The 25842-nt window shown below is 38.0% G+C and overlaps 3 protein-coding genes across 3 annotated transcripts in view; 2 read left to right on the forward strand and 1 right to left on the reverse strand.

Annotated features, from left to right (window-relative positions):
- LOC112053019 (uncharacterized) overlaps positions 1-13635 on the forward strand; it is a 146940-nt gene extending 133305 nt beyond the window's left edge. Inside the window, exon 2 of the mRNA XM_052888125.1 lies at positions 13286-13635. The gene's annotated coding sequence lies outside the window, so the exon portion shown is untranslated. The remainder of the gene's footprint in view (positions 1-13285) is intronic.
- The window catches only part of LOC112053018 (coactosin-like protein), a 31666-nt gene that overhangs the window by 4546 nt on the left and 1278 nt on the right, over positions 1-25842 (forward strand). The window contains exons 2-4 of the mRNA XM_024092276.2: positions 18172-18254; positions 20134-20244; positions 21643-21772. Of these exons, the coding sequence (XP_023948044.1) occupies positions 18172-18254; positions 20134-20244; positions 21643-21772 (324 nt within the window). The remainder of the gene's footprint in view (positions 1-18171; positions 18255-20133; positions 20245-21642; positions 21773-25842) is intronic.
- On the reverse strand, positions 24154-25664 carry LOC112053017 (origin recognition complex subunit 5). Its single transcript, XM_024092275.2, has one exon. The coding sequence runs from the start codon at positions 25598-25600 to the stop codon at positions 24209-24211; it is 1392 nt and encodes a 463-aa protein (XP_023948043.2). The 5' UTR covers positions 25601-25664; the 3' UTR covers positions 24154-24208.

Below are 25842 nucleotides of genomic sequence, written 5' to 3' on the forward strand. Positions count from 1 at the left end.
CTATTTAATACATAATAGAGAATGCAGGATCGAGGGACGATTCAGGAGCCCTTGCCGAGTTTTGATTAAGTATTACTATTAGTAATTACTATTCTACCTACAAACTAAATTACTCACATATAAAATAAGACTCGTTAGCTCGGCCAATGGACTATCTAATAGCTATCTATCGACAAATTTTGTCGTATCCGCTCCTTACTTCTACCACAGTATTTTTGACTAATAGGAAGGGAAGTAGAATATTACTAAGTACATATTTAAAAAACATAAATGGCAATTAGGTATATTCTTTGAAAAAAAAAACATATTATTATCTACCTAAGATTCCTCTGAGATATCATTAGGTAGATACTCAAAAGTTAATTGACGTGGGAGGACATCCGCTTTCCATTACTTCGAAAATTGTGATAAAGTAAATCGTTTTTAACGATCCAAGTAACTATTACTAGAAGGTGTCCTAACGGATATTAACGTTTTAACATTGAATCTGAGAAAAAATCCAGCCCAAAAATGCACATATCCTGTGAAATTATTATTTAAATGGACCAGTAACTGGCCAGTCCTGTAAATAGCCCAGAATGATACTTTACTAAGAAGCGATGTATCCAATTAGCATTAATGAATAAATATTAAATGCACTGAAGAACTGCACTCGCTTTCGAGGTCGTTTTGAGTTGCGAGTGCTCTTGACGCCATGTGGTTGCGAATTGCTCGACTGCCAGCTAAAAACCTGATTGCTAGTGAAATTACAAGCACGTGAGGTAAAAATTCATATGCCTCACGTGGTTTAATATCTACGAGTATCTACGTACGTATGACTGCCGAGGGATAGTCTAGGTACCTATATACTAATAGCTTAAAGAGATGAACTTTGTGGTTGTAGGGGAAAATTCTTTAACTACTTGTAAGCCACGTTATTTGTGAATGTTACGGCTATATTTTATCCCTGTATTCGCACGGGAAGGGGAATTACGCGGGTGACACCGCGGGGCGTCGCTAGCATATTCTAAAACGATTGGATACTTGCATCTTCCGTGAGAGAGCCGTGATAGCTCAGTGGATATGACCTCTGCCTCCGATTCTGAAGGGTAGGTTCGAATCTGGTCCGAGCATGCACCTCCAACTTTTCAGTTGTGTGCATTTTCAGAAATTAAATATCACGTGTCTCAAACGGTGAAGGAAAAACATCGTCAGGAGACCTGCACACCAGAGATTTTTTTTAATTTTCTGCGTGTGTAAAGTCTGCCAATCCACATTAGGCCAGCGTGGTGGACTATTGGCCTAACCCCTCTCATTCTGAGAGGAGACTCGAGCTCAGCAGTGAGTCGGATATGGGTTGAATGAAAAAAGTTGAAAAAGCGGGCTCGATTTCGTCTCATACTATACCTACATAATTTATTTGTAAATGACAATTCAATATGATGATTGATAGTAATGGATCGAATCCATAACTATCGGACTATCGCCCCTTTTGAGTATTGGACGTACTACTTTAGAGTAGAGCTATTGAAATTAAATCAATTGCTTAACTGTAAGATCTCAAAGAGTCAGTCATCTCAGTAATGTTCAGTCATCCAAACACCGTTAGACGCTCCAAACTTAATCCTAATTAGATTTAAACATTCCGCGAATCATGCACTAATCTATACTAAACGCGACTGGTTTACTGTTTATTTATCAACGGAACTCTCCATTATTAGCTATAGGTGGTTAAGGTTGGTGTACACTCTTACGTAAACATTAGACGTCTTGTTGGGTTTTTAACCATTTTTTACAATTCCCTGGAAGATGGAATTTCGTGATATATAATTGTTACATATAAATTCATACATGAATTAAAATCTACCTAAAACTTTTTACTTATTTTTATTTTGAGTGTTTTTTACAAATATCCTCTACTTAAAGGGCATTTACTTATTTTTATCATTGTCAGATATCCAAATAAAATGAGTAAATAATTTTAGGAATTTAATTCAATTATTAAAAAAAATTAAACACAGATCATATTGTGTAGAATTAAATAGTGTCATTTAAATCGAAGCTTTACGAAGTGTGCGCCAAGCTTAATGTTCCATATGTGGATTGTGGAATAAGAAATCAGAAATGCGCCGTCGTGTCGTTTTCGATGATCATTATCATTATGATTTCTGAACGCAAACACAAATGGCGGTTATTATTTTGTTTTTTTTTTTCAAAGTTCAAACTCAAACACGTGCTATTTATATTCTGAGAATTAAACATGAATTAACAAAATGCCTTAAACATGAATTAGTTTGACTAAAGTATGAACGCACAGCCTAAACTACTGCCTGTATAGACTTCTTTGGTAGACAAATTCCACGTTGTAGGCACATGGAGCTTTTGAGGCTACCTACTATTTGGTCCATTAATATAATAATTATTACTAAAAAAAAGTAACAGTACGGAGAAACGTTTTATGCATAGGACAAATTGAAAAAGTGAAGTCTATAACGACTACAAGTATTACAAGGTGTCATTGTATTCAAACGCCATCTTGGCGGCCATCCATCACCGATAGTAGATAACAAACTACTTCAATCTATCGACATGCAAGCCGATATCATAATGATTAAAGATAAACCCACAATCCATTAATTGCATTTTATCAGCATTACGTAATACTTCCTTTTATATCTACGAAAAACAGTTTTTAATGCACATCACACAATCACACAAAATAATTTCGATGTCTCATACGAGTATCATCAGGTGTTTTTTGATTCTTTTTTTTTTTAATTTTATTCTTTACAAGTTAGCCCTTGACTACAATCTTACCTGATGGTAAATGATGATGCAGTCTAAGATGGAAGCGGGCTAACTTGTTAGGAGGAGAATGAAAATCCGCATCCCTTTCGGTTTCTACACGGCATCGTACCGGAACGCTAAATCGCTTGGCGGTACGTCTTTGCCGGCAGGGTGGTAACTAGCCACGGCCAAAGCCTCCCACCAGCCAGACCTGGACAAATTAAGAAAATCTCAGTCTGCCCAGCCGGGGATCGAACCCAGGTGCTCCGTCTTGTAAATCCACCGCGCATACCACTGCGCCACGGAGGTCGTCAAAATTCTATTCAATGAATTAGTCTTTCATTGCAATATTAATTCATAGTCAATGTTAAGTGACGAAAGCAAACTTGACCGCAACCCTTAACCTAGTAGTGTGTTCTAAGCCTAAATTTGAATGAATATAATTCCTAATAAAATAATATATGCGACGGCCTCGTGGCACAGTGGTATGCGCGGTGGATTTACAAGATGGAGGTCCTGAGTGCGATCCCTGACTGGGCCGATTGAGGTTTTCTTAAGTGGTCCAGGAGACGGTACTAGCCACGGCCAAAGCCTCCCACTATCCAGTAGAGGGAGGGAGGCTTTGGTCATAGCTAGTTACCACCCTGCCGGCAGAGACGTAGACAAGTAATTTAGCGTTCCGGTACGATGTCGTAGAAACCGAAAAGGGTGTAGATTTTCATCATCCTCCTAAGAAGTTAGCCCGCTTCCATCTTAGATTGCATTATCACTTACCATCAGGTGAGGTTGCAGTCGAGCACTAACTTGTAAATAATAAAAAATATATGAGTAACACTAATTTCTGACAGCAACTCTAAACTTGCTGGTGTGTTCTACGCTTAAGACAATTAAATAAAGAATGAATATGAGTAACACTCATTTCTCACAGCCAATAAGGCAAAATGACAGCTTTCGCGCGCTTTCCGCTCTTAATTTATAATTAACTTGTGACTAAGCATTTAGTGGTGTGCAATGCATACAAGCATAGAAGCACTGCGTATCCTAATCACAACTACACTCAGAGGCACAATTATCCGCCCACGTTAATATACTCGCGTCATATTAAAGAGGGCGGATAATTGTGCCTCAAAGTTTTTTTTTTCTTTATACTGGCAGAACCTCGAGGTTTTACCCTCTACTTCCCATTCCTGTGGGAATACGGGGATAAAATATAGCTTATGCTCATCATCATCAGTAACAACCCATATTTGGCTCACTGTTGAGCACGAGTCTCCTCTTAGAATTAGAAGGGTTAGGCCCTAGTCCACCAACTGGCCAAACGCGGATTACCAGATTTCACACACTCAGGTAAGCAAGTTTCCTCACGATGTTTTTCCTTCACCGTTTGAGACACATGATATTTAATTTCTTAGAATGCACATTACTGAAAAGTTGGCGGTGCATGCCTCGGACTGGATTCGAACTCACGCCCTCCGAATCGAATCCATAGGTCATATCCACTATCACGTCTCTACAACATTTCAAAGCCCGACCCAAGTCTCGAATCCAGGACCTCGTCCAAAGCCGCACAAACTAACCACAAGGCCCACGAGGCAGCAATACTAACAAAAGCCTCATATCCTAGGCAACGCAGCGTTTCGTTTCAGTTTCTCTGTGCCGTTGCCTCAAGAAGCCGGAAGTACTTACTGCGTGCTCTACAAAGCCTCTTTTGTTCCACGATCCATCTCACTGGGGGCAGTGACCCCTCATATCGGGAAAAGGGGCTTCGAATATTAAAAAAATACACACTGAAAATCTGAAGGGAAAGCTAAGTGATGAGTGAACATGGGTTTCACTCATTATCGTTGTGAGATGAACCTTTGAATCTTAATTTAGAGGAATGAAATAGAGTTTATTTTTATGTTTTAACGCTTATCTTTGAAAGAATTAATTAGATGTAGGTTGAGGGGGGGGGGGAGGTGTTGTTATTTAATCGCTTTATATTTTTTTTTTGTTAGTACCTATTGTATCGAGAACAATGCGTCATAAAAATAATCAATTATATTTATTCATAGATACATTAAGTTTATAAGAGTATCTATGTATTTATTTTTTATTAAAAACATACATCTTTATCAATGTATATAATGAAAAAAATATGTGAATGTATTTGGATCATTCACAACACACTCTTACATTTGATATGTTACACACCACAAAAATTAAATACATTAGGTAAGGCACATTTTAGATCGTTTGTAACAGACGTTAAAGTAAGTAAGTAAAAATAACTTACTTTAACTTTTAATTGTCGTCGTTATCAACCCATATTCGGCTCACTGCTGAGCTCGAGTCTCCTCTCAGAATGAAAGGGGTCAGGCCTTAGTCCACCACGCTGGCTCAATGCGGATTGGCAGACTTTACACACGCAGAGAATTAAGAAAATTCTCTGGTATGCAGGTTTCCTGACGATTAACTTTTAATACTTTACTGAATTTATAACATTAGGCAATTAGAAACAATGAACTATGACAATTAACAAAGAATATGGCACTTACGCAGAAAAAGAAGAACAAAGAAATTCAAATACTGCATGTCATTCAAAACGTACCCTGGCAGTTTGCCCAGACGCATGCAGCCGTGCACTCTGAAGTTCGAGGTCACGTGGTTCTAAATTTAAAACTACCCGCCGTGCGTATTTCTGTACGCACTACCCTCCGATGGTTTAAAATTAACTCGTTACCAAGTCAGCGAGTTAGATTCGTTACTGCCAGTTAAAAGTAACATGCATTGATTTGTTTAACAGCAACTCATATTTCCATCTTCAATTTCAATCAAACATTGGATCAAACAATGGCGTAGGTAATCGTTATTAGAAAATCCCATGAAAATCCCAGTTTTAGAGATTTCAAAGATTACAGCAAAAATTGAAGAGACTATCTATTTGTGCGCCTTATCAACAATATCTATTCAGTCATTTTTGTGTGATTGAATCAACATTCAACATTCAAATGAAATGAAAAATGAAAAACATTCAAATTTTGAAATCAGAATTATTGTATATACTTACCCTTTTTTTACGACGATCATATATGTCATAATCTTGAAAAGAAGAAAATTATAGATCGTCTTATAATACAGCAATTACCCAAGCATTTAACAATTACATAATTATTTCATGATTCGTAATTTTAGCACTTTCGATTTTTCGTGCCCAGTGTAATCAGTGTGGACTCGGTATTCAGTTTTTATTATAATTTCTCTTTTTTTCTCTCTTTACAAGATAGAGTTTATTACCGAAAGCAATTTGTAAGTTTAACGGAGCGTGGTCAACTTTATTGCGAATATAAATTGTAATCTACATAGACAGGTGCTATGCTTAAAATAATTTATGTAATATATTTATTTAGCGCAGAATTCTATAATATCTTTTGCATATTAATAATCAAAATTATTATTTATTATTCTTAGAAAACCTCGTGAATAAAAACTGTTCGACTTATTTCATTTGTTTTAATTATTATAAGAGCCATACTTATTAGGCTAACTCTTATGTTTAAAGGAAAACTCAAAGAAACAGTCAAAATCGTTAAAATCGAAATTGATAATTTTGTTTGGGATAAATATAGAAACGAAGTCCACGGTATGTACCTATGGATAACTAGATCAGACTTTAATTAAAATAAAAACAATATTTGCCATATCTTTTTTATAATATGACCAATATTCGCATTCCCCTACAACTAGTCTGGAAAGACTGTGCTAGGAGTGGGTACGACAATAGATCAACGGGGCGGGGTTCGAACCACCACCGCTCAGTGATGAGTCCAACCGCTCTTACCGTTGAGCTATTGAGGCTTGATTATCACAACAATAACTCAAAAAATGTTTCTTTCTAAATAAATATTTAACAGTTTAAGCGTTACAACATAACACACACACGAAGTTCCCTTCGCGTTTATTACTTTAGTATGAATTAGGATAATATTGAAAAGTAAGTAGGTGTTACTGCTCCGGTCGTTTGGTCAATATTACACAGATTATAAATATACATGACGCGGACCCGCGAGTTGAACGCACGACTTTATTTAGATGTGTTTTGATGAAACCGTCCGCCCACGGGCGCGGGGCACACGACTCACGCGAGCTTACCGTCAAACTATACGACCATAGGGTCAAATACTTTTGTTTTACACCAAAGAAGCAATATGAATGATATTTAAACGGGTACATACCACGATAAAAACGACGAGATTTTTATTGTCGATATTTCGACCCAGTTGCATGGATCGTGGTCACGACGGGACTGAAGTTGCGAGATGAGAAGTGAAGTCAGCTGTTAGGTCAAATATCGACAATAAAAATCTCGTCGTTTTTATCGTGGTATGTACCCGTTTAAATATCATTCATAATGAACAACCACGAAATAAGTTTAAAATCATTAAAGAAGCAATAATTTAACAGCTGATGAGTAAAACATTCTGATGACCTTGTTATTGATTTGAGGGGATAATTAAAAATTGTTACTAACCAACAGTGTTTTTACTGTTGTTTATGTATTTAATAGCCACAATGACCAACAAATTGCGCGTTATGTTATCCCGGTCCTACGCTCAAATCATTCAGTCCCTAGTACGCCTGTTAACTAATCAGCCAGCATCGTTTTCGTAAATGAAAAAGTTGAGCATCTTATCAATTGTGAAAGTAATCACAAAATTTACATCATAATAATTAATTGTAAAATGTTCCCCGGGTTGAAACCTTTGTTTTTGAAAACCGCTTTAAAATCCATTCCGTAGTTTCATAAAATTATATAAAATTATAGCGTACAAACGACAGTAGGCGAAGTTGTTTTGTACTATACGAAGATATCTATTAAATCCAGTTTATTTCGTTTATATACAGCAAGGTTTTTCCATCTTATTAGACCGTATTTTAGAGAACATAACTATGTCTTCTGTTGAGAGTGCAACTTGTAAATTTCGACGAAATAGGGAGAAATAAGAGAGGGGGGAGAGTCTTAAACGCCCGCGTTTCCTTTCATTCGGACGACATCCTTTTGCTTGTAAATCTCATCAAGATGTGAATTGGATTTAAATGTATGAGGGTGACTTCATACAATCTTCTAAATGCGTTTTACTTGTATGAGTTTGTATATGAAAGCTGCTAAATATTCAAATGAAAGTAAAATAAAGTAGAGACGGCTACTCAATGTAACTACGAAACTGTGAAGATAATATCTCTAAATTATCTGGTACCTTAAAACATTCTGTCAGGCGCCATCCTTACTTTTGACGCCTAACAGCATTGCTGTTTTTCGGTCTAAATTGGATGCTTTATGGTTTAATTATTTATTTACTTTTTTTTTAAAATATTTGCCATATCTTTTAAATATGACCAATTTAAAAGATATGGCAAACTAACTAAAATTTTGACGGCCTCCGTGGCGCAGTGGTGTGCGCGGTGGATTAACAAGACGGAGGTCCTGGGTTCGATCTCCAGCTGGGCCAATTGAGGTTTTCTTAATTGGTCCAGGTCTGGCTGGTGGGAGGCTTTGGCCGTGGCTAGTTACCACCCTACAGACAAAGACGTACCGCCAAGCGATTTAGCGTTCCGGATTTTCATCCTTCTCCTAACAAGTTAGTCGGCTTCCATCTTAGATTGCATCATCACTTACCATCAGGTGAGATTGTAATCAAGGACTAACTTGTAAAGAATAAAAAAAAATATTCCCATTCCGCTTCAACTAGTGTTCAACTAGGGAAATACTGTGTAATGGAGAGTGGGTACGACAAAAGTCCAACGGGACGGGGATCGAACCACCGCCCCTCGGTGATAAGTCCGACCGCTTTACCGTTAAGCTGCTAAGGCTAATGACAGGCTTAACACTTACCTGTATTCCCTGTGAAACTGCCTCATTGGAGTTAGTGGTTCAGCTAAGGACAATGAGGTCCAGGGTTCGGAACCCGGGGCGTAAATTATTCGGAGCTGAAAATCGAACATTTTTGGGCAAGATATTTTCGACTACGTGTCATAATGTGTACTCACAACAAATTTTAGCTCAGTCAGGTCCATATTGGCACAGCACATTTTCTGTTATTACTAAGATATAAATGTATTAGTTTTAAGTTATTATGTGTTGTGCTAACAAATAAATTGTTGCTATTCTATTCTATTATATAATGCATAATACAAAGAAACTGCACAGTCACGTAGGCAGTTGTTTAACATGTAAACAGACTTGCTAAACAAACTATTAATAAGTAGGTACTCAGTACTGTGAATACCTAAACCGCATTATCCGTAACGTTGTCTGTACGTGACGGGATAAAGGTAAACAGGAAACTGCTGAATATTGTCCCGAATTGAACATGAACAAACACAATAATTACTGATTATAGTCAATCTATTTCGAGAAGTCCTTTGGCTTTCGATGTAATAAAACAACCACAGAACGAAAAGCACTTAAGCTACGCTTAAGATGACTAATCAAGCGCGTTCATGTGTATAAACTAAAGTCCTATTCATGAAAGGAGTCCCCCAGACGCGGCGCTAATGTCTTGATGGCCCTCATTGTTATTTGGTAATAGCGGTCTTATTGTTATTTGTGTAAGTCAATTTTAGTTCAGGTTTTAGCCGCGGGACTTCTTTCATGAAAAGGACTCTACGTTAATTTCGTTACGTTTTTGCGGTTTTACCTTTGATAAGATGTAACATCTGTGTACTCTCAACGCTTGTTTTTACACCTTATTCTGGTGGCATCAGCTGCGGTTTGTTACCAACCTATCGGCAAAGACGTACCGTCAAGCGATTTTGCGTTCCGGTATGATGCCGCAGAAAAATAGTCATACTCTCTGGCCTATATTTAGGTCAGAGAATCAGTATTGCCATACAATGTGGCAATACTGCCAGCCTTCTGGTCACTTTACCATTGATCATCGATTCGGATGAATTCTACGACGCCTAAGTCTGTAGATATAATTTTATATTTCCTATTATTTTATTTTTATAATGTGTTTAGGTTAGGTTAGTTACTAGCAATTTAAATATTATTGTATTTAGTTGTATAGGTATGTATAATTGTAAAAGTCAGAACTGTGGGTAGAATTAAAAATTTCAAAATTGATTTAATTCAAGGAGGCTCAGTTTACAAGCATTTTTGAAACGTCAGTTGACTATTTGTAAAGATTTCTTTACAAATATTCTACCTTAACATTGCGTCATGTGATTTTGCGTTCCGGTATGATACCGCGGTGAACCAGTCAGAGGTGTGGGTAGAATCATCGACCTTTATAAAGGACGTCTGCCAAGTCAATCTTCCATCTTATCACTACATCTTTATCACATCGGATGAGATTGCAGTCAAGGGCTGGTCAGTAATGAAAAAAAAAACTTTTTTAAACGGAAGTCATACTAAAAAGACGAAAAGTTTGGACTTCCAAAATTAGTTAAAGTAAATAAAAATATATTGGTAAGTAGGCACTATGGAATGGACGCACCAAAAACCTAACTACATGCGGAATTCCACTAGTTATATGTACTTACTTATAGGTTTTAATACAATAGTCCATATTAACCATTCCAATAATATGCCAGACCACGATGAGTAAACTTCCCCGTCCACTGAGATCATAGATACGGCACGTAATCCGATATTTCGTGTAAGTCCCAAAAGCGATCACCGCGTGTGCCAAATGGGTCACACCACCAATGTTCTAAATCCGATGTCACACTTTCAGTGGTGGGTTTTGCAAAATTTGCTTTTACACGCATCCGTGTGAAGTTGGAGAAGCTTCGCTCACTGATTACCTCATTTTTTAACCGATTGTTGGAAGAGTATTTCTTAACAATATGCTCCTGACCGAATTCCCGGCCAATCTCATGATGATATGTGCGAGGTGCTTTTTTTTTAATTCTTTACAAGTTAGCTCTTGACTACAATCTTACCTGATGGTAAGTGATGATGCAGTCTAAGATGGAAGCGGGCTTACTTGTTAGGAAGGATGAAAATCGGTTTATACACGACATCGTACCAGAACGCTAAATCGCTTGGCGGTACGTCTTTGTCGGTAGGGTGGTAACTAGCCATGACCGAAGCCTCCCACTAGCCAGACCTGGACCAATTAAGAAAATCTCAATCGGCCCAGCCGGGTATCGAACCCAGGACCTCCATGCCCCGCATACCACTGCGCCACAGAGGCCGTCAAACTATGCACTCATTATTCCTTCACTCTCATAGTCCGATGGGACGGCAGACCGACACGACCGGTGAGAAATCAGGCGCAGGACCGACGGCTTTACGTGCTCTCCGAGGCACGGGGGTGTACTCCAGGCTGCTATGAAGACTTTTCTTGTATTGATAAAATATAGTCAATGACACTTGCAAGTTACGTGGCTTTCTAGTGCTGAAAGATTTTTTAAAATCGGTTCAGTAGATCCAGAGATCAACGCCGGCCCGAAGTAGATTTTAAAATGGAGCGAGATCCAATTATGGCGTCTCTCCTGTTTGCTCTAGGCTTCTAATAATAATTCTAAGTACAAATTGTGAGTCCAAAGTGAGTATGGAAGACCATACTCTGCAGTGACCAATTGAAATTCAAATACAACAAATGCATTCCCAAGTGTATGTTCACACGACAGCGTTTTTAAAACACGACGGTTTTTTTTCGAGCAGTGTTGCATTTTCAATTTTGGGCCTTGGAAATAGACTTCGTACTATATTTGAACGCTTTCACGTCCATTAAAAAAAACTCGTGCTTACAAGGGCTAAGCATCGATCTCCTATTACAAAGAAGAGGTCAATGGGGCTAGACCCTTTACCAAAGCATTTGAATGAGATCAGCAGGATTAATGTCGCAGCTATTTATAAATATCCGTTGTTTATCTAAGCGTCCAGCTATTCGGTTAATAGCGGAAATGACCAGTTGCGGTACAAACTAATACAGGACAGTATACTGTACTCGCGACTGAACTGTGAAATTGTTGTAAAACCGATTCTATAACATGAAGCGAGTAGGCAATAGGCATAGATATTCTATTATCGGAAGAAGGTTTTGTGTGATTAGAGACTAAGTTAGACTAAATTTCTAAATGGTTACCACCATACCGCCAAAGACGTACCGCCAAGCGATTTAGCGTTCCGGTACGATGTCGTTTATAAACTCTTGGAGGTACGATTACAATAAACCTGTGCCTCTTCCAGGTAAGGACGCTTCGATCTTGAACTGCATCATCACTTTACATGTGTGATCGCAGTCAAGGGCTAACTTGTCAAGAAATTAAAAAAAATACTTAAAAGTGCTGATAGAGCATTCACTTGTAACAGAACATCGAGCATTCGCCGTTTTTGTATTTGTCGAACTGAACAACGAGCCAAGCATAGAGCCAAATATTGCTACGAGCATTTTGTCATAATTCTAGCGAACGCTCTATTCGATGTTTCCATTCCAAGCAAATCTGCTGGCTAGAATGCTCGCCCGAACGCTGGATAGAATGCTCGCTAAAATGTTCTCTTTATTCTGTGATGTAACATTCGCACGAATGTTCATTACAAGTAAATCAAGTCTATCAGCATCTTAATAATTTAATATGTTAAAGTAGTTTTTATAATGTCAATATAAACTTTTTTTTATCGAACAATAGTAATTGAAAGCTCATTTACAAGTCACTATTGTCAAAATGTCAAATATATCACAAACTGTAGTATAGTTTATAGGATTTTAATTTTTACCGTTAAATTGCCAAATAATGTTCCCATTTTAATTAATCTTGGTGGTTTTGGCCTTTAATTTCCATCATGGCGGATGCACTATCGCAAATAGACATCAACTACAAGAATCTGCAGACTCATATAGACAAGTTGACGTTGACCCAGGGCAGTATCATCAACAAGTTCGACGCTTTGTCCAAAAATGTTGACGAAATGAGGAAGATTCTTGCTCAGTTTTCCGAGAAAGTTGTCCAATTCGAAGAAGTGGCTTCAGGTTTTCTATTTTATTATTATTTATAACTAAACCTCAATAGCCCCAGTTAACAGTGTTGTCAACATTAAGAGGGCATGGGTTCGATCACCCGCCTGTTGGATTATTGTCGTACCTACTCTTAATCGTAAGGACTCTAAAGACTGTCTTTACTAGGTCTTTACTACTAATTGGTAGGGAACATGGGTCATATGATAAAGACTCTTGAGAGGCTTACTTAATTTTTTTCAATGATTAGACATAAGACATAATTTAGAATTCTCTCTTTTAGAAGAAAGAGGCATATATATTGAAATCTAATTAAAAAATGTTAATTTTCCGTTTTATAAAAAAACAGAGTACTACTCAAGTCTAGTCTACAGTCCCCTTATCACACCATCCATCAATTGTGATAGGCTTCAACCGTGGCTAGTGACGCGCAGATAACAGTAAGGAATCTGCATGGAACAAACTTGGAAGAGATCTTCCAAGTTAGCTCGCTATCATCTTAAATGGTATCGCCACTTAACATCAAGAGAGACAGTAGTGAATCTAACTTAAAAATAGCTCTTTGTAGACAGGAAGAAATTTAAGAGTGACATAAAAGTACTGAGGAACAGGATCGACGAACTGTACGATATCGTGAAGGAGGGCAAGGAGGACTCGGTCTCCAAGAGTGACGAGGCCCGCGACGCCGAGTCCTGCCACTCGGGATTCTCTTGCTCGTCCAAGGTACTTGCTCTATTCGTTAAAGGTCCGTTACAAAGTTACCTGATATATCATTGGTTCTGACTCTGACATAAACTCAAACTAATTAGGTAAGACCCTGCCTCGATAGACGTTACTTTTCTGGCGTATAAGAATATGATCAACGATCTAATACGATTATTAATACAGTCTCTATAGAATCGATGTTTCATATTTGTAAGCATGTAATAAGCGATGTAATGCGTCCCCCTGACAGAATTTCTGCCATGACGTTCAATGCGAAAACTAGCCACCTTCGCAGGAGATATTGTAGATGCACTATTGACTCTCGTATAGGCTAATGAGAGAGCACACTGACTTAACATTCGTTCATAAATGATGCAATTGCGTTTGAGCTGAGCTGTAAGGAAGCGGGTTTTCAGTTCCTAATTCCTAAATGACATAACGACATAACATATACATATATATAACATAACATAATGGTGATAATAAAAAAAACTATAAATACGTGGACGATTTCCTTGTGGGCTTCTCAAACTAGTCATGGATACATGAACCCTCGTATCATATTTTCAACTCTGCTTTACAATAGAGGAGAGGTAAGGGATATGAAAAGAGAGACGAATATCATAGTACTCCCTGGATTCACAATGCGGGTGCCGGGTCCATCGTGTGGCAGAAAAAGTAAACTCCGAGCAGAGTTTGGTAGGCGTCTTGTAGGGACTTCCAAACATCATGATCCTAAGCCGCCTGCATCCAACGAATCCTGCGACTCGCTTGTTATCTTTAGTCCACCTGGTGGAGGTTGACCAACACTGCGTAATTAAAATAATATGTTTTCTTATTTGGTCTTTGAACTATGTGCTGGTGCTGGAATGGCGACCCCGCACCGGAAAGAACAGTGTTTGTCGACCCCCCACTAGGTGGACTGAGGACATCAAGCGGGTTTCAGGGAGCTGTTATAAGTAGATGCTGGTGGCTCAAGACAGTGATGTTTGGACGTCCATGCAAGAGGCCTATATTTTCAGCACTGGATTAAAAAAATCATTTTTAACCGACTCCAAAAACAGAAACATGATCTCATTCTCATTTCGTCTAATTCTGTTTTTTTCATTAATTAAGAAAACCATATTCTATGTGGATAATGTAGGCGTCGTCTACTTCTCGTATACTTCTATCTGCATTGAAGGTCTAGGCGATGTCTCTTGCTCAGTTCAGTGAAATACACCTGGGGCGCTCTAGCTCATAATAGAAAAATAATTTAGATTTTCCTAACAAAAGGTTTCGCGAAAATAAAACATTTCGCCGTCAGTGAAATAACTGAGCTTCCGGTTTGTAGGAGGAGACCGGAAACGTCGGCTTTATTTTTTTTTCATTTGCGACTTTTTTTTTCTTACCAGTCGGATTAAGCTTAATGTCTAGGTAGACTGCTATTTTATTATAATTCTATCCAATGCTCCTGGCATAATTTTGTTATTCTCCTTTTCAAATTGCTTGATTTTGATTGTAGATAGACCTAATATATAAATGTCAATGTTAACTTAAACTATTTAAAAGATTTTCACAATATTCACAATTTTTTACAGAGTATAAGTAATGTCATTAGTTTCTTAGCTACAAGATCACGTTGTAAATAGTTTAAATAGTTTAAGTTAGCATTGACATAACCTAAAATTGTAATTAAATGTAAGCAAGATTTAGTGTATTAACGGTAGATTTTCCTTAGTAAATAAATAAATAAATAAATATGTAGGTACATACCTTACGCCGAAGCTTCTGGCACGCGGGCCATTATGTATTTTCATGCTACTACATGTATCGTACGGATTGTCGATTGATGAGTGATCTGCGTAAAAATGCATATCGACGGCTATATGTTGGTCATATACTCGTAAAACACGATAAATAAAATTGAAGTGTACATGATAGATGATCGCAAAAGCTAAAATGAGTGCTATTTGATGTAGTAACTCATGTTTTGAATCGTACACCGCGATAGTTACCCTGCAGGTCCATGGCATCATGGTATTTTATGGAATAATTTAAATACATAGTACCAAATGAGTTTATTTTTAAATTATTCGTCAGAACGTGGTTCTGATCCTATCCCTACCGTACTCCTACCCTTCCCTACCCCTACCCCTACCCTACCCCTACCCTACCCCCACCCTACCCCTACCTTTTCCTGAATTTTCTTTGCTATAAACCTCACGGGGCCCGAGACCTTTCCAACGAATGCAAAACCGTGGAAATCGGTTCGTGCGTTCTAGAGTTATAGCATCAGGAAGGAAAACCCGACTTATTTTTAACCGACTTCCAAAAAGGAGGAGGTTCTACGTTCGGCTGTATGTATGTTTTTTTTTTTTTTTTTTTTTTTTATGTATGTCCAGCGATAATTCCGTCATTTGTGGACCGATTTTGAAAATTCTTTTTTTGTTTTGAAGGGTTTGTTTCCAGGGTGGTCCCATTTTTTTCATGTCAGGATCTGATGATGGTATCCTGGAGAAATTGAGGGGAACTTTCGAAAATTGTATGAACGGCTAGTGCGTTTGTTAGTGTTTCCATAAGGTATTTTAAACCACTACAATTTTATGAAGGTCTAGAGTTGGTCTGATGATGGAGCCGAAACACAGACGATGGAACTCGTCAACGATTTACAGCAGGTACCTTTTGTTTGGGCTTGATTTATTTGTATTGATAAGAACTTTCCACCTATATGGGTTGTGACTGTATTAAGGGTCTGATGATGAAGACGAAGGACAGTTAAGAGAACTCCTCAACGGTTCACAGTAGCTACCTTGTGTTTGGACTTAATAAATTTGTATTGATGAGAACTTTCCACCTAGATGGGTTGTGACTGTATAAGGGGTCTGGTGACGAAGATGAAGGAGAGTTAAGGGAACTTCTCGACGGTTCACAGTAGCTACCTTGTGTTTGGACTTGATAAATTTGATATTGATGAGAACTTTCCAACCATATGGATTGTGACTGCATAGGGGGTCTGGTGATGAAGACGGAGGACAGTCACCTTTCACGTTTTTCTGAATATTCATATTACGTGTGGATAAAGGGGGAGTGAAATTTTGTATATGAGTTATGGTAGTATTTTTAAAATTGGGATTGTAGGACTTAGATACTTATCATAAGAAAATAACGTTTCAACTAATTGCTTATTATTTTTGTTCACACTCAGTAGGTGTGCTAACACTAAAAATTAAAAAATAAAAATTTTAATAAAAAAAATTCAACCGACTTCCAACTCAAAAATTAACCTAAACTAAAAAGCAAAAAATAACATCTTACCTATGTGCTACCTTCTGATCAGTTTGAAGGCGGTGCCAAGCCAGTGATGTTTTAATTTAAGCCGTTTAAATTACAAAATTTCTGTGGTTCTTTCAGAAACGGCTTTAATTAAAACATGACACTGGATTAGCACCGCCTTCAAACTGAACAGAAGGTAGCACATAGGTAAGATGTTATTTTTTGCTTTTTAGTTTAGGTTAATTTTTGAGTTGGAAGTCGGTTGAATTTTTTTTATTAAAATTTTTATTATATAGTAGATTATAAATTTAAACTTTGACTAACTGCTCCTCAAGGTGATTATAAGTCCCGCGTGCCAGGAGCGTTCGGCATAGTCAAGTTAACAAGCGGCGTTAATTACATAGAAATTACGTTTTTACGGCCGCGGCAGATATGCGGGTGAAAGGAGATCGGTAAAGACACATTTTACTCATTTTTATTGCACTCGCGCGATGCTGCTGGAGAATGCTTGTTATTTGTGCAAGTTTTTATTTAAGGTTACGCTATTCATTTATATTATACTAGCGGACGCTCGCGACTTTGTCCACGTGAAATTCTACCCCTACCCTACCCACCCAGTGGCGTGCATAAGTTTGTCGATCAGGGTATGCACTTGTAAGAAAAAATAACCAATTTAGAAAAATCTTCATTTAATAAGCATTAAAAACAACCCTTAGGGTATGCAGTACTTTAATGTATGTATGAAGTGCACGCCACTGCCCCTACCCTACCAAATCGGTCCAGCCGTTCTTGAGATTCTTATATAATTTTTTTTTAAGAGAGTAGATTTTCTTATATAAATAGATTATCTTCAACCATTCCCTGTTGACGTACTAATACCTATTGTAAAGGCGAAAGTTTTGTAAGTGTGTATGTTTGTTACTCCTTTCATGGAAGCAATCTTTTACATTCTCCGGCTCATTCGATAGGATAACATGTAAATTATATTTTATTTACAAATTGTATTAGTAATATTTACTTTAAAAGAATATCTGCTAGATTTCTTGCCGGCGCTTCTTAGTAAAATCTGCATTCCGAACCGGCGGTAGAAACACTACTCACTGATTGTTGAATTGACATTTACAAAGTGCTTGTTTATGAGCATGGAAAGGAAAGGTTGGTACCTAAATTACACAACAGGGGTTGCCTTCCGGAAGGCTTAGTACCCTAAAAGTATTTGACGCCATGTGATGTCTCTCAAAGGGTGATTCTGGCACGCGGGCCATTATGTATTCTGTAGTACCTCCGTGTGTCTCGAACCTTTATGTACTCTGTGTAAGACTCGCGAGCGCCGCACAATTATTTCGCCTCGCGAAGGATAGAGACGAGTTCAAGAAACTGACTGCCAACCTTCGCTAGTCGGAGAGGCACCCTAAGAAGAAGAAGTGAGACTCGACCTCTGCTCGGTTGTTGACCTCGCCCTCTGCTCGGTTGTTGTTGACGTGCTGTGTTGTTGCAGGTGGCGATGACGACAGGGCTGGACCGCGACACGATACGCTCGGCGTACGAGGACGTGCGGTCGGACAACTCCCCCACAGAATGGTGAGACCACAGTAACTAAACCTGAAACCCAAAACCTGAGTTAGACACCAGGGTCCATGGGGGTCCATTTTCACCCCCTTTTTGTTGAAACGAAGTTTCCCTTGAATACCTGATGTCTGACGTGGTCAGTCCACCTGACGACATCAAGCGAGTCGCAGGGATTCTGGATACAGACGGCTCAATATCGTGGTGTTTGGAAGTCCCTAAGTCCCAGTTCCCGCAGTGGACGTCTATTGGCTGATATGATGATGATGATGATGACGACAACAGTCCGACGGGGCCGGGATAAAACTAACCACTCGGTGATGAGTCCGACCGCTTTACCGTTGAGCTATTGAGGCTGTCAATAGAATAGAATAGAATAGGTTAAAATATTTTTGATTTGTCGTTTGAATTTTAATTCGTCTAGGTTCCTGTCTAAAATGCATGAACTTGTCCATCTAACTGGTTTCGAACCCAGGGCCTTACGGTTGAAGAAAGGCCTTTTCAAATCAGTGGCGTGCACACCATAGAAGCAAAAATACTCTGCCTTCCCTAGAAAGTCATTACAAACCTGTATTGCGATAGGAAATTTTCATTTTGTACCTATAGTGCATACCCTAGTTAAAAACCCTGTGCACGCCACTGTTTCAAATGCGCCAAAGTAACTGCGACGACAATATATTCTATAGAGAAAGTGATCCACCAAATGCCGATTTACTTATAAATAGCAACCTCACTGACCGGAAAATGAAAATATAGAATCAAAAATGATGACTTTGCGTTTGACTCAAAAGAAACGCAAAAACGTGAACTGAAAGTGTATTCATAAACACAAAACACCTGTTTCCAAACGAACCAAAAAAAAGTTGCGAGACATCGCGATCCAGCGAGACGTGGAACAAAAACGGCCAAAAATTTTACTACACCCGTCTGTGACGCGGTATAGCTAACGTACAGTACGGATATGTGCTCGTAGATATTCATTTTATTGTATCGCTTAATAACGAGCAAACTAGCATAACCTTTGTCACCTTATTTCCTACTAGCGGACACCCGCGGTTCCGTTCGCGTAAGATTCTGTTTTTTTTTATTACAAATCTGCGGGAACCATGGATGTTTCACGTTCACCTTCAAGTTTCAATTTATAAATTCTATACCAAATTCCATCCAAATCTATTTAATGGTTTAGCCGTGAAAAGGTAACAGACATACTTCCATTCGCATTAATAATATTAGTATGGATGGATTGGTCTTGGTTTGATAATAAGGTGTAAAAATAACTAAAGCTTTATCACCCGTCACGAGTCAGTAATTTTTTTGCCGGATTTTTAGTACTGTACATACTGTGGTAACTGTACGCTTGCTAACCTGCGTAAGTCTGTACCAATCACAATAATTGAGCTTTTATGTCTGTGAGTTGTTCCGCAGAAAAAATAACCGAAGCGCCGTTAATTTAAACTTTAAAGCCTTACAGAGAGGCTCGCCGGTCGGCTGCCGGCAGAGGTTGAACGGTTTAACGATTAAAGCGAAAGCAAAACTATGTATTCTCTATGGATGAGATTATTGATTAATGTTTCGAAAACCAATATTACCAGCAGCTTTTTTATTAAAGGCGGAAGTTACTTTTAGTTTATGGTTTAATTCCCTATTGAAGCATAAATTAAAAGTAATTTGGTAAAAAGTAAGAGGGTTTGTGCTGTAACCTTTGATTCTGTAACGATCTCCACTGTTAATGATTACGACCGGGACCTATAAAACGACAAGACAAATTTCTCGAAAGAAATACCTGTCAACAGATTCTTAATTATGGCTGGTTTTGTAAAAATATCAGGGATGCTGTAGTCTGCTGGGTAAGCCCAATATCGGTAGATTTACAATGTCATGTGTCCGTTCGCAGGGCGGTGTTCAAGTTCGACGGCGCACGGATCATATGCTCGGCGCGCGGCTCAGACTTCACCGAGTTCCGCACACAGTTCTCCGACGACGAGCGCGCCTTCGGCTACCTCAGGTAACTATAGCTCTCGCTCGGCTACCTCAGGTAACTATAGCTATCGCTCGGCTACCTCAGGTAACTATAGCTATCGCTCGGCTACCTCAGGTAACTATAGCTATCGCTCGGCTACCTCAGGTAACTATAGCTATCGCTCGGCTACCTCAGGTAACTATAGCTATCGCTCGGCTACCTCAGGTAACTATAACTATCGCTCGGCTACCTCAGGTAACTATAACTATCGCTCGGCTACCTCAGGTAACTATAGCTATCGCTCGGCTACCTCAGGTAACTATAACTATCGCTCGGCTACCTCAGGTAACTATAACTATCGCTCGGCTACCTCAGGTAACTATAGCTCTCGCTCGGCTACCTCAGGTAACTATAGCTATCGCTCGGCTACCTCAGGTAACTATAGCTATCGCTCGGCTACCTCAGGTAACTATAACTATCGCTCGGCTACCTCAGGTAACTATAACTATCGCTCGGCTACCTCAGGTAACTATAGCTATCGCTCGGCTACCTCAGGTAACTATAGCTATCGCTCGGCTACCTCAGGTAACTATAGCTATCGCTCGGCTACCTCAGGTAACTATAGCTATCGCTCGGCTACCTCAGGTAACTATAACTATCGCTCGGCTACCTCAGGTAACTGAAGGTCGATTCACAGCTCCAGTCAGTTTAGGATTTTATATTTTCTTAACTGGCCAGGTCGGGTCTGGTGGTTAGTATCGGCCGTGGCTAGTAACCACCAAACGAACGGTACGATGCGATGCCGCGTAGCGTAGCAATCGTCAGTAAGCCAGATTCCTTATAAGACTGCATCGGCAATATTTTGGATAGCTATATTTTTAAGCTATGAGTAAAAAATGCATGACTTTGTTTTTATTGCACTATACTTATAGCTTGGTAAGTTTGGTGATGACGCTCCCATGATATACGGGCGACGAGAGGAAGTGAAGACTGGACTGCGCGGGTGTGAAGTCGTGCGCTCTGGCAGGGGAGAAGAACTGCGCAGGTATAAAGTCGTGCGCGCAGGGCATCGGGAGTGTTACGAACGATTTTGCCAAGCTATTTTGCTGAGCAATATATTTTCAAGATAACTATCAGGGGGTGATAAGTGATCGATACTGATGCTAAAAATGCAATTAGTAAAATTTTTGTCTGTCTGCATGTTCGTTATAGAAACAAAAACTACTCGACGAATTTTAACGATACTTGGTACAATTATTCTTCATACTCCTGGGCAGATTATACTTTTAATCACGGTACGATCAATAGGGGCAGAGCAGTAAAATGGAAATGGGAAATGTTGAGGAAACGGAAGATGTTACTCCATTTTTACAGCGATACTACTGTAAGGGCTGGCTTAAAGAGGTCTTAAAGAGTTATATTAATAAATAACACGTTTGCCAGGCTCCAGATGGGCGACGAGATGTCGAAGCGCAAGAAGTTCATGTTCGTGACGTGGGTGGGGCCCAACGTGTCCGTCATCAACCGCGCCAAGATGTCCACCGACAAAGCCATCATCAAGGATATCATTTCTGTGAGTACTATCATACATCATAGCAGTACCTCGCGTAGTTCGCGTTCCCATGGTAGGTAATACGGGGATAAAATATAGCTCGTTACTCCGTGATAATGTAGCTTTGTACAGGTGAAATAATTTTCCAAATCGGTCCAGTTTTTGAATTTATTCGTTAGGTAGGTAGGTACGTAGTACGTACATACAACATTAGAAATCTTTTTTCTTTTCTTAATAAATTAAAAAAAAAAGATTAGTGTAGGAAAAAAGTCCCTATGAGGTGTTGTTTTTAACCGACTTCAAAAGAAAGGAGGAGGTTTTCAATTCGTATGTTTTTTTTAATTATTTATATCTATCCACTCCTACTCGTAGCATCAGTTATATTAGGTAGGTAGGTACCACATATTAGGATCAAGATAATTTTCTTAGGAAATGTATTTCTCCTCAAAATAGCGGTATGTTGTCTAACATTTTTTTTTGTATTTAACGAATATTAATTGATAATATTATTTCCTGGTATTCGACTTATCTATAATTATTTAAATCAAATGGAATACATTTGATTGATATTATAACTCCTTATCGTTTTATAATCTTTCATAATCGTTATTTTATAGAATTAGATCACTCTGTAGTTATCAACGCGATTATAATAATAAGGGCCTACCTTTGTGCAACGGGAGATATACATTTTTTTTTATATTTTTTTAATAGTGTTATGTATTTTATACTAAACATTGTTAAAATCTAATACGAAAGTATGTGTGTCTGTTACCTTTTCACGTCTAAACGGCTGAACCGATCAAGATGAATTTTGGTATAAGTAGGTAATGGTAAATGGGACCTTAGAGCTAAACATATAGGGTAATTTTTGACCGTTAAATTAAAAATAGAAGGGTGTGAAATAGGAGTTGAAAGTTTGTATGGAAATTCCTTCATTAAAAAGTTCATCTATACTAATATCATAAATCATAAAAAAATACGAAATATAATGTGATACAAGAATTTTTAAAATTCAAGTGGTGAAATAGGGGTTGAAAGTTTACATTGATTTCCACGCGGACGAAGCGCTACTTCGTCGTCGGCTTCCGATAGTTTTATAATAAACATTAAAAAAAGTAAATAATTATATGATTAGCAGCAGATTACAGCAGTATTTGTATTTTATATCTACAAACCGGGTACCGGCCGGTTGTAACCACCACGTCGTCGTGAAAATCATAAATAAATTCAATAAATTATTTAATTAACATATTCATAATGATAATACCTATTCATTAACTAATGGAAAGCAAAGAGCTAAGAAATTAAAATATTTAGGAGGGCCCTTAATGACTCATTTGGTGCCTATGTAAATAGATATATGATAGTGAAGTGGTGATATGAGTCAGATAGTGGTGAAGGGCAGTAATTGAAGTAAGCTCTGTTTATCATAGCGTTAGTATTGATTTTATCATTATCTTCTAATCATTACCATTAATAGGTTGTGTAAACACTCCTATAGTTTCCAAGTAGAATAAACCAATAAACTTGAGTTTTTTTGTTATCATAAAGATAAGCAGATAAAAAAATAGGTTTTTGCTTGGGGACACACCTTGTTATTAAAATTGATTATATACAAGAAAGTCAATAAGTTAATACCTATTAGTTTTATAAAACTGATTGAATATTATTGATGACTAATTTCTATGGGAAATATATTTTGCTACATTTTTTCATTTTATGTACAAAAGTATTTTAATTACAAAAAAGTTCTCATGAACTTGTCATCTGTGTGAGGATGGCGAGCTGACAATAGTATGCTAAATATGATTATATTTTTTACTCTTACATTTACTAGTGGACCCTGTCAAGCTTCACTTTGATTTATTCCTTACCCCTATCCTATTCTACTCCCCACCCTACCCTACCCCTAGGGTTTTGGTGTTTGAAAAATAGAAGTAAGCCGATTTTCAGACCTACCAAATATACATATAAAAATCCATAAGAATCGGTCAAGCCATTGACACGAGAATTTTATATATAAGATTTGACCTTTTTTAACAATGTTAATAAAATACAAAATGTCATACAAAACAGTATTAAAAATTTATAAAAAAAATTCAACCCTCCTGCTGCAGGTCATTTGAGCACCTAAGCAATTTATTTACTAGGGGCACAAATAGGCTTTATTTTCTCACTACCCAAATGAAAAATAGTGCTACTTCAGTAACACTTTATGGCTAATTGCCTTCATAGGTTGTAATTGCTCACTGTGCATCAAGACAGACTGCCAAGATCTATGATGATAGTTGCTTTGTAGAAACTTGTCAGGGATATGGCTTTATCTTTACCACTCAGTCTGATACTGCTATTGTCAGTTTTCTGATTTACAATTTGCTATTAAATAAAAACCCAACACAATAAGTTAAAATGTTTAATAAATACATTATAGTTAGTAAGAACTTAAAGAAATCTCTACATGAAATCATATAAATATTTCCTAACATTAAAACCAACAGTTTGAGCGACAGCTGAAATAAAATCATAACCAACTATACACTTATATTTAGATGCATCTAAATCAATTTCCTTGCTGCCGGCAATTAACTTTAATTCTACCAGAGTCGCTATTTGAGCCAATAAATTACTTGTTAATCCAATTTTCTCTTCTAGTATAGCATAAAAGATTGCCAGCAATCTATCCAGTGTAAATATTTTAGGGCCGAGCTGTGTATTTAGTTTTTCACTAATTTTAGCCTTTGCTTTGACTTGCTGCAACCTTTTTCGTTGTTTTCCATGATTTTTCATGAATAACCGTTTATCTTCTTTAGGTGGGTTGTAACTGGCTAGATAAGCAGCGATCAGAAGGAACTTTGCATAGTATGGTAGTTCAAAACTTTGAGCAAACGTCTTTGTGGACAATAACTCTTCTTTTAATGTATTCTCAAAATTGTAGCTCTGTGGCTCAATCCACTCATGATTTTCTTTGGCAGGGGACTGGGCAGTGGATTTTGATGTGTTAATTCTTAGGTAGAGTAACTCTAAACTCGTTTTCAGTATGGGTGCTATGTGACGCCACAGCTTGGATAGGTCATTGTATTTAATTTCGTTCTTGATGATTGGTTCACAATACTTAACGAAGTTTACTCTCGCCATGTGCTGTAATTCGATTAGATCCCGACACGGTCGGTAGAACACGCTCAAGAATGCATTAAGAAAGTTTGCAAACAACTCTGGCCGCTCGAGATCTTCTTTTATTCCGCAATCAACTTCGTGATTGTTCGTCAAGTGACGCACGAACGCTTTCTGGTGTATAAATATTATTTTGAACAGTTCTTCTTTGTTATAGTTTGGGAAATAAATTTTAATAGGCTCTCGGACGCCCATTTTGAAATGAAAGCTATCGTATATCAGATGGGTGACGAACAAAGTGCAAATGTTTAGGTTGCAGAATTCGCGCAGTCTTATAAACGTGCACATTATATTTTGATCCATTGCACGAAATCTTTCTGCTCTATCGAACACGAGAACGATAGGCTCATAGCTATACTGTTGAGTGCTGTAAGCGTTTAGGTTGTTCATTAATTCCCACAAAGAATCGCATTTCATATCCACTTGGTCATCGTGAAGACCGGAGAGAATAGCCTCGTACATAATTTTTGGCGTATAACACTCTATACAGTCTATATTAACGTGTTTGAAGCGTAAATGTTCTAGTATTGTGTTTACACACAAACTTTTACCGGTAGCCATATTTCCGCTGATAAATACTGACACCGGCAGCGGTTCATCGCCTTCGCCCAAAAGATCTAACAGACTATTCAACTGGTTCTCTCTACATGGCACTTTTGCATAAATTTCTTCCATATTTTTAAAATAAACAAAAACATCAAAAAATAAACTCGCGAACGGCGGTCAACTGAAATTGGATATGTTTATGTCATTGTCAATGTCAAATAGGAAAAAAATCCCATTGGTTTGCATAAAATTCAACGTTTCATTTCACGCTAAAGCCCTAACGTAAAGTGCCGCCTCTCTACACCGTTTTGAAAAATAAACCTCAATTTGTTTTTTTAATGGTCTATGGAAACAGGGCTTTGCGTTTCGAG

The sequence above is a fragment of the Bicyclus anynana genome, chromosome 2, assembly GCF_947172395.1.
Source record: "Bicyclus anynana chromosome 2, ilBicAnyn1.1, whole genome shotgun sequence".
NCBI lineage: Eukaryota > Metazoa > Arthropoda > Insecta > Lepidoptera > Nymphalidae > Bicyclus > Bicyclus anynana.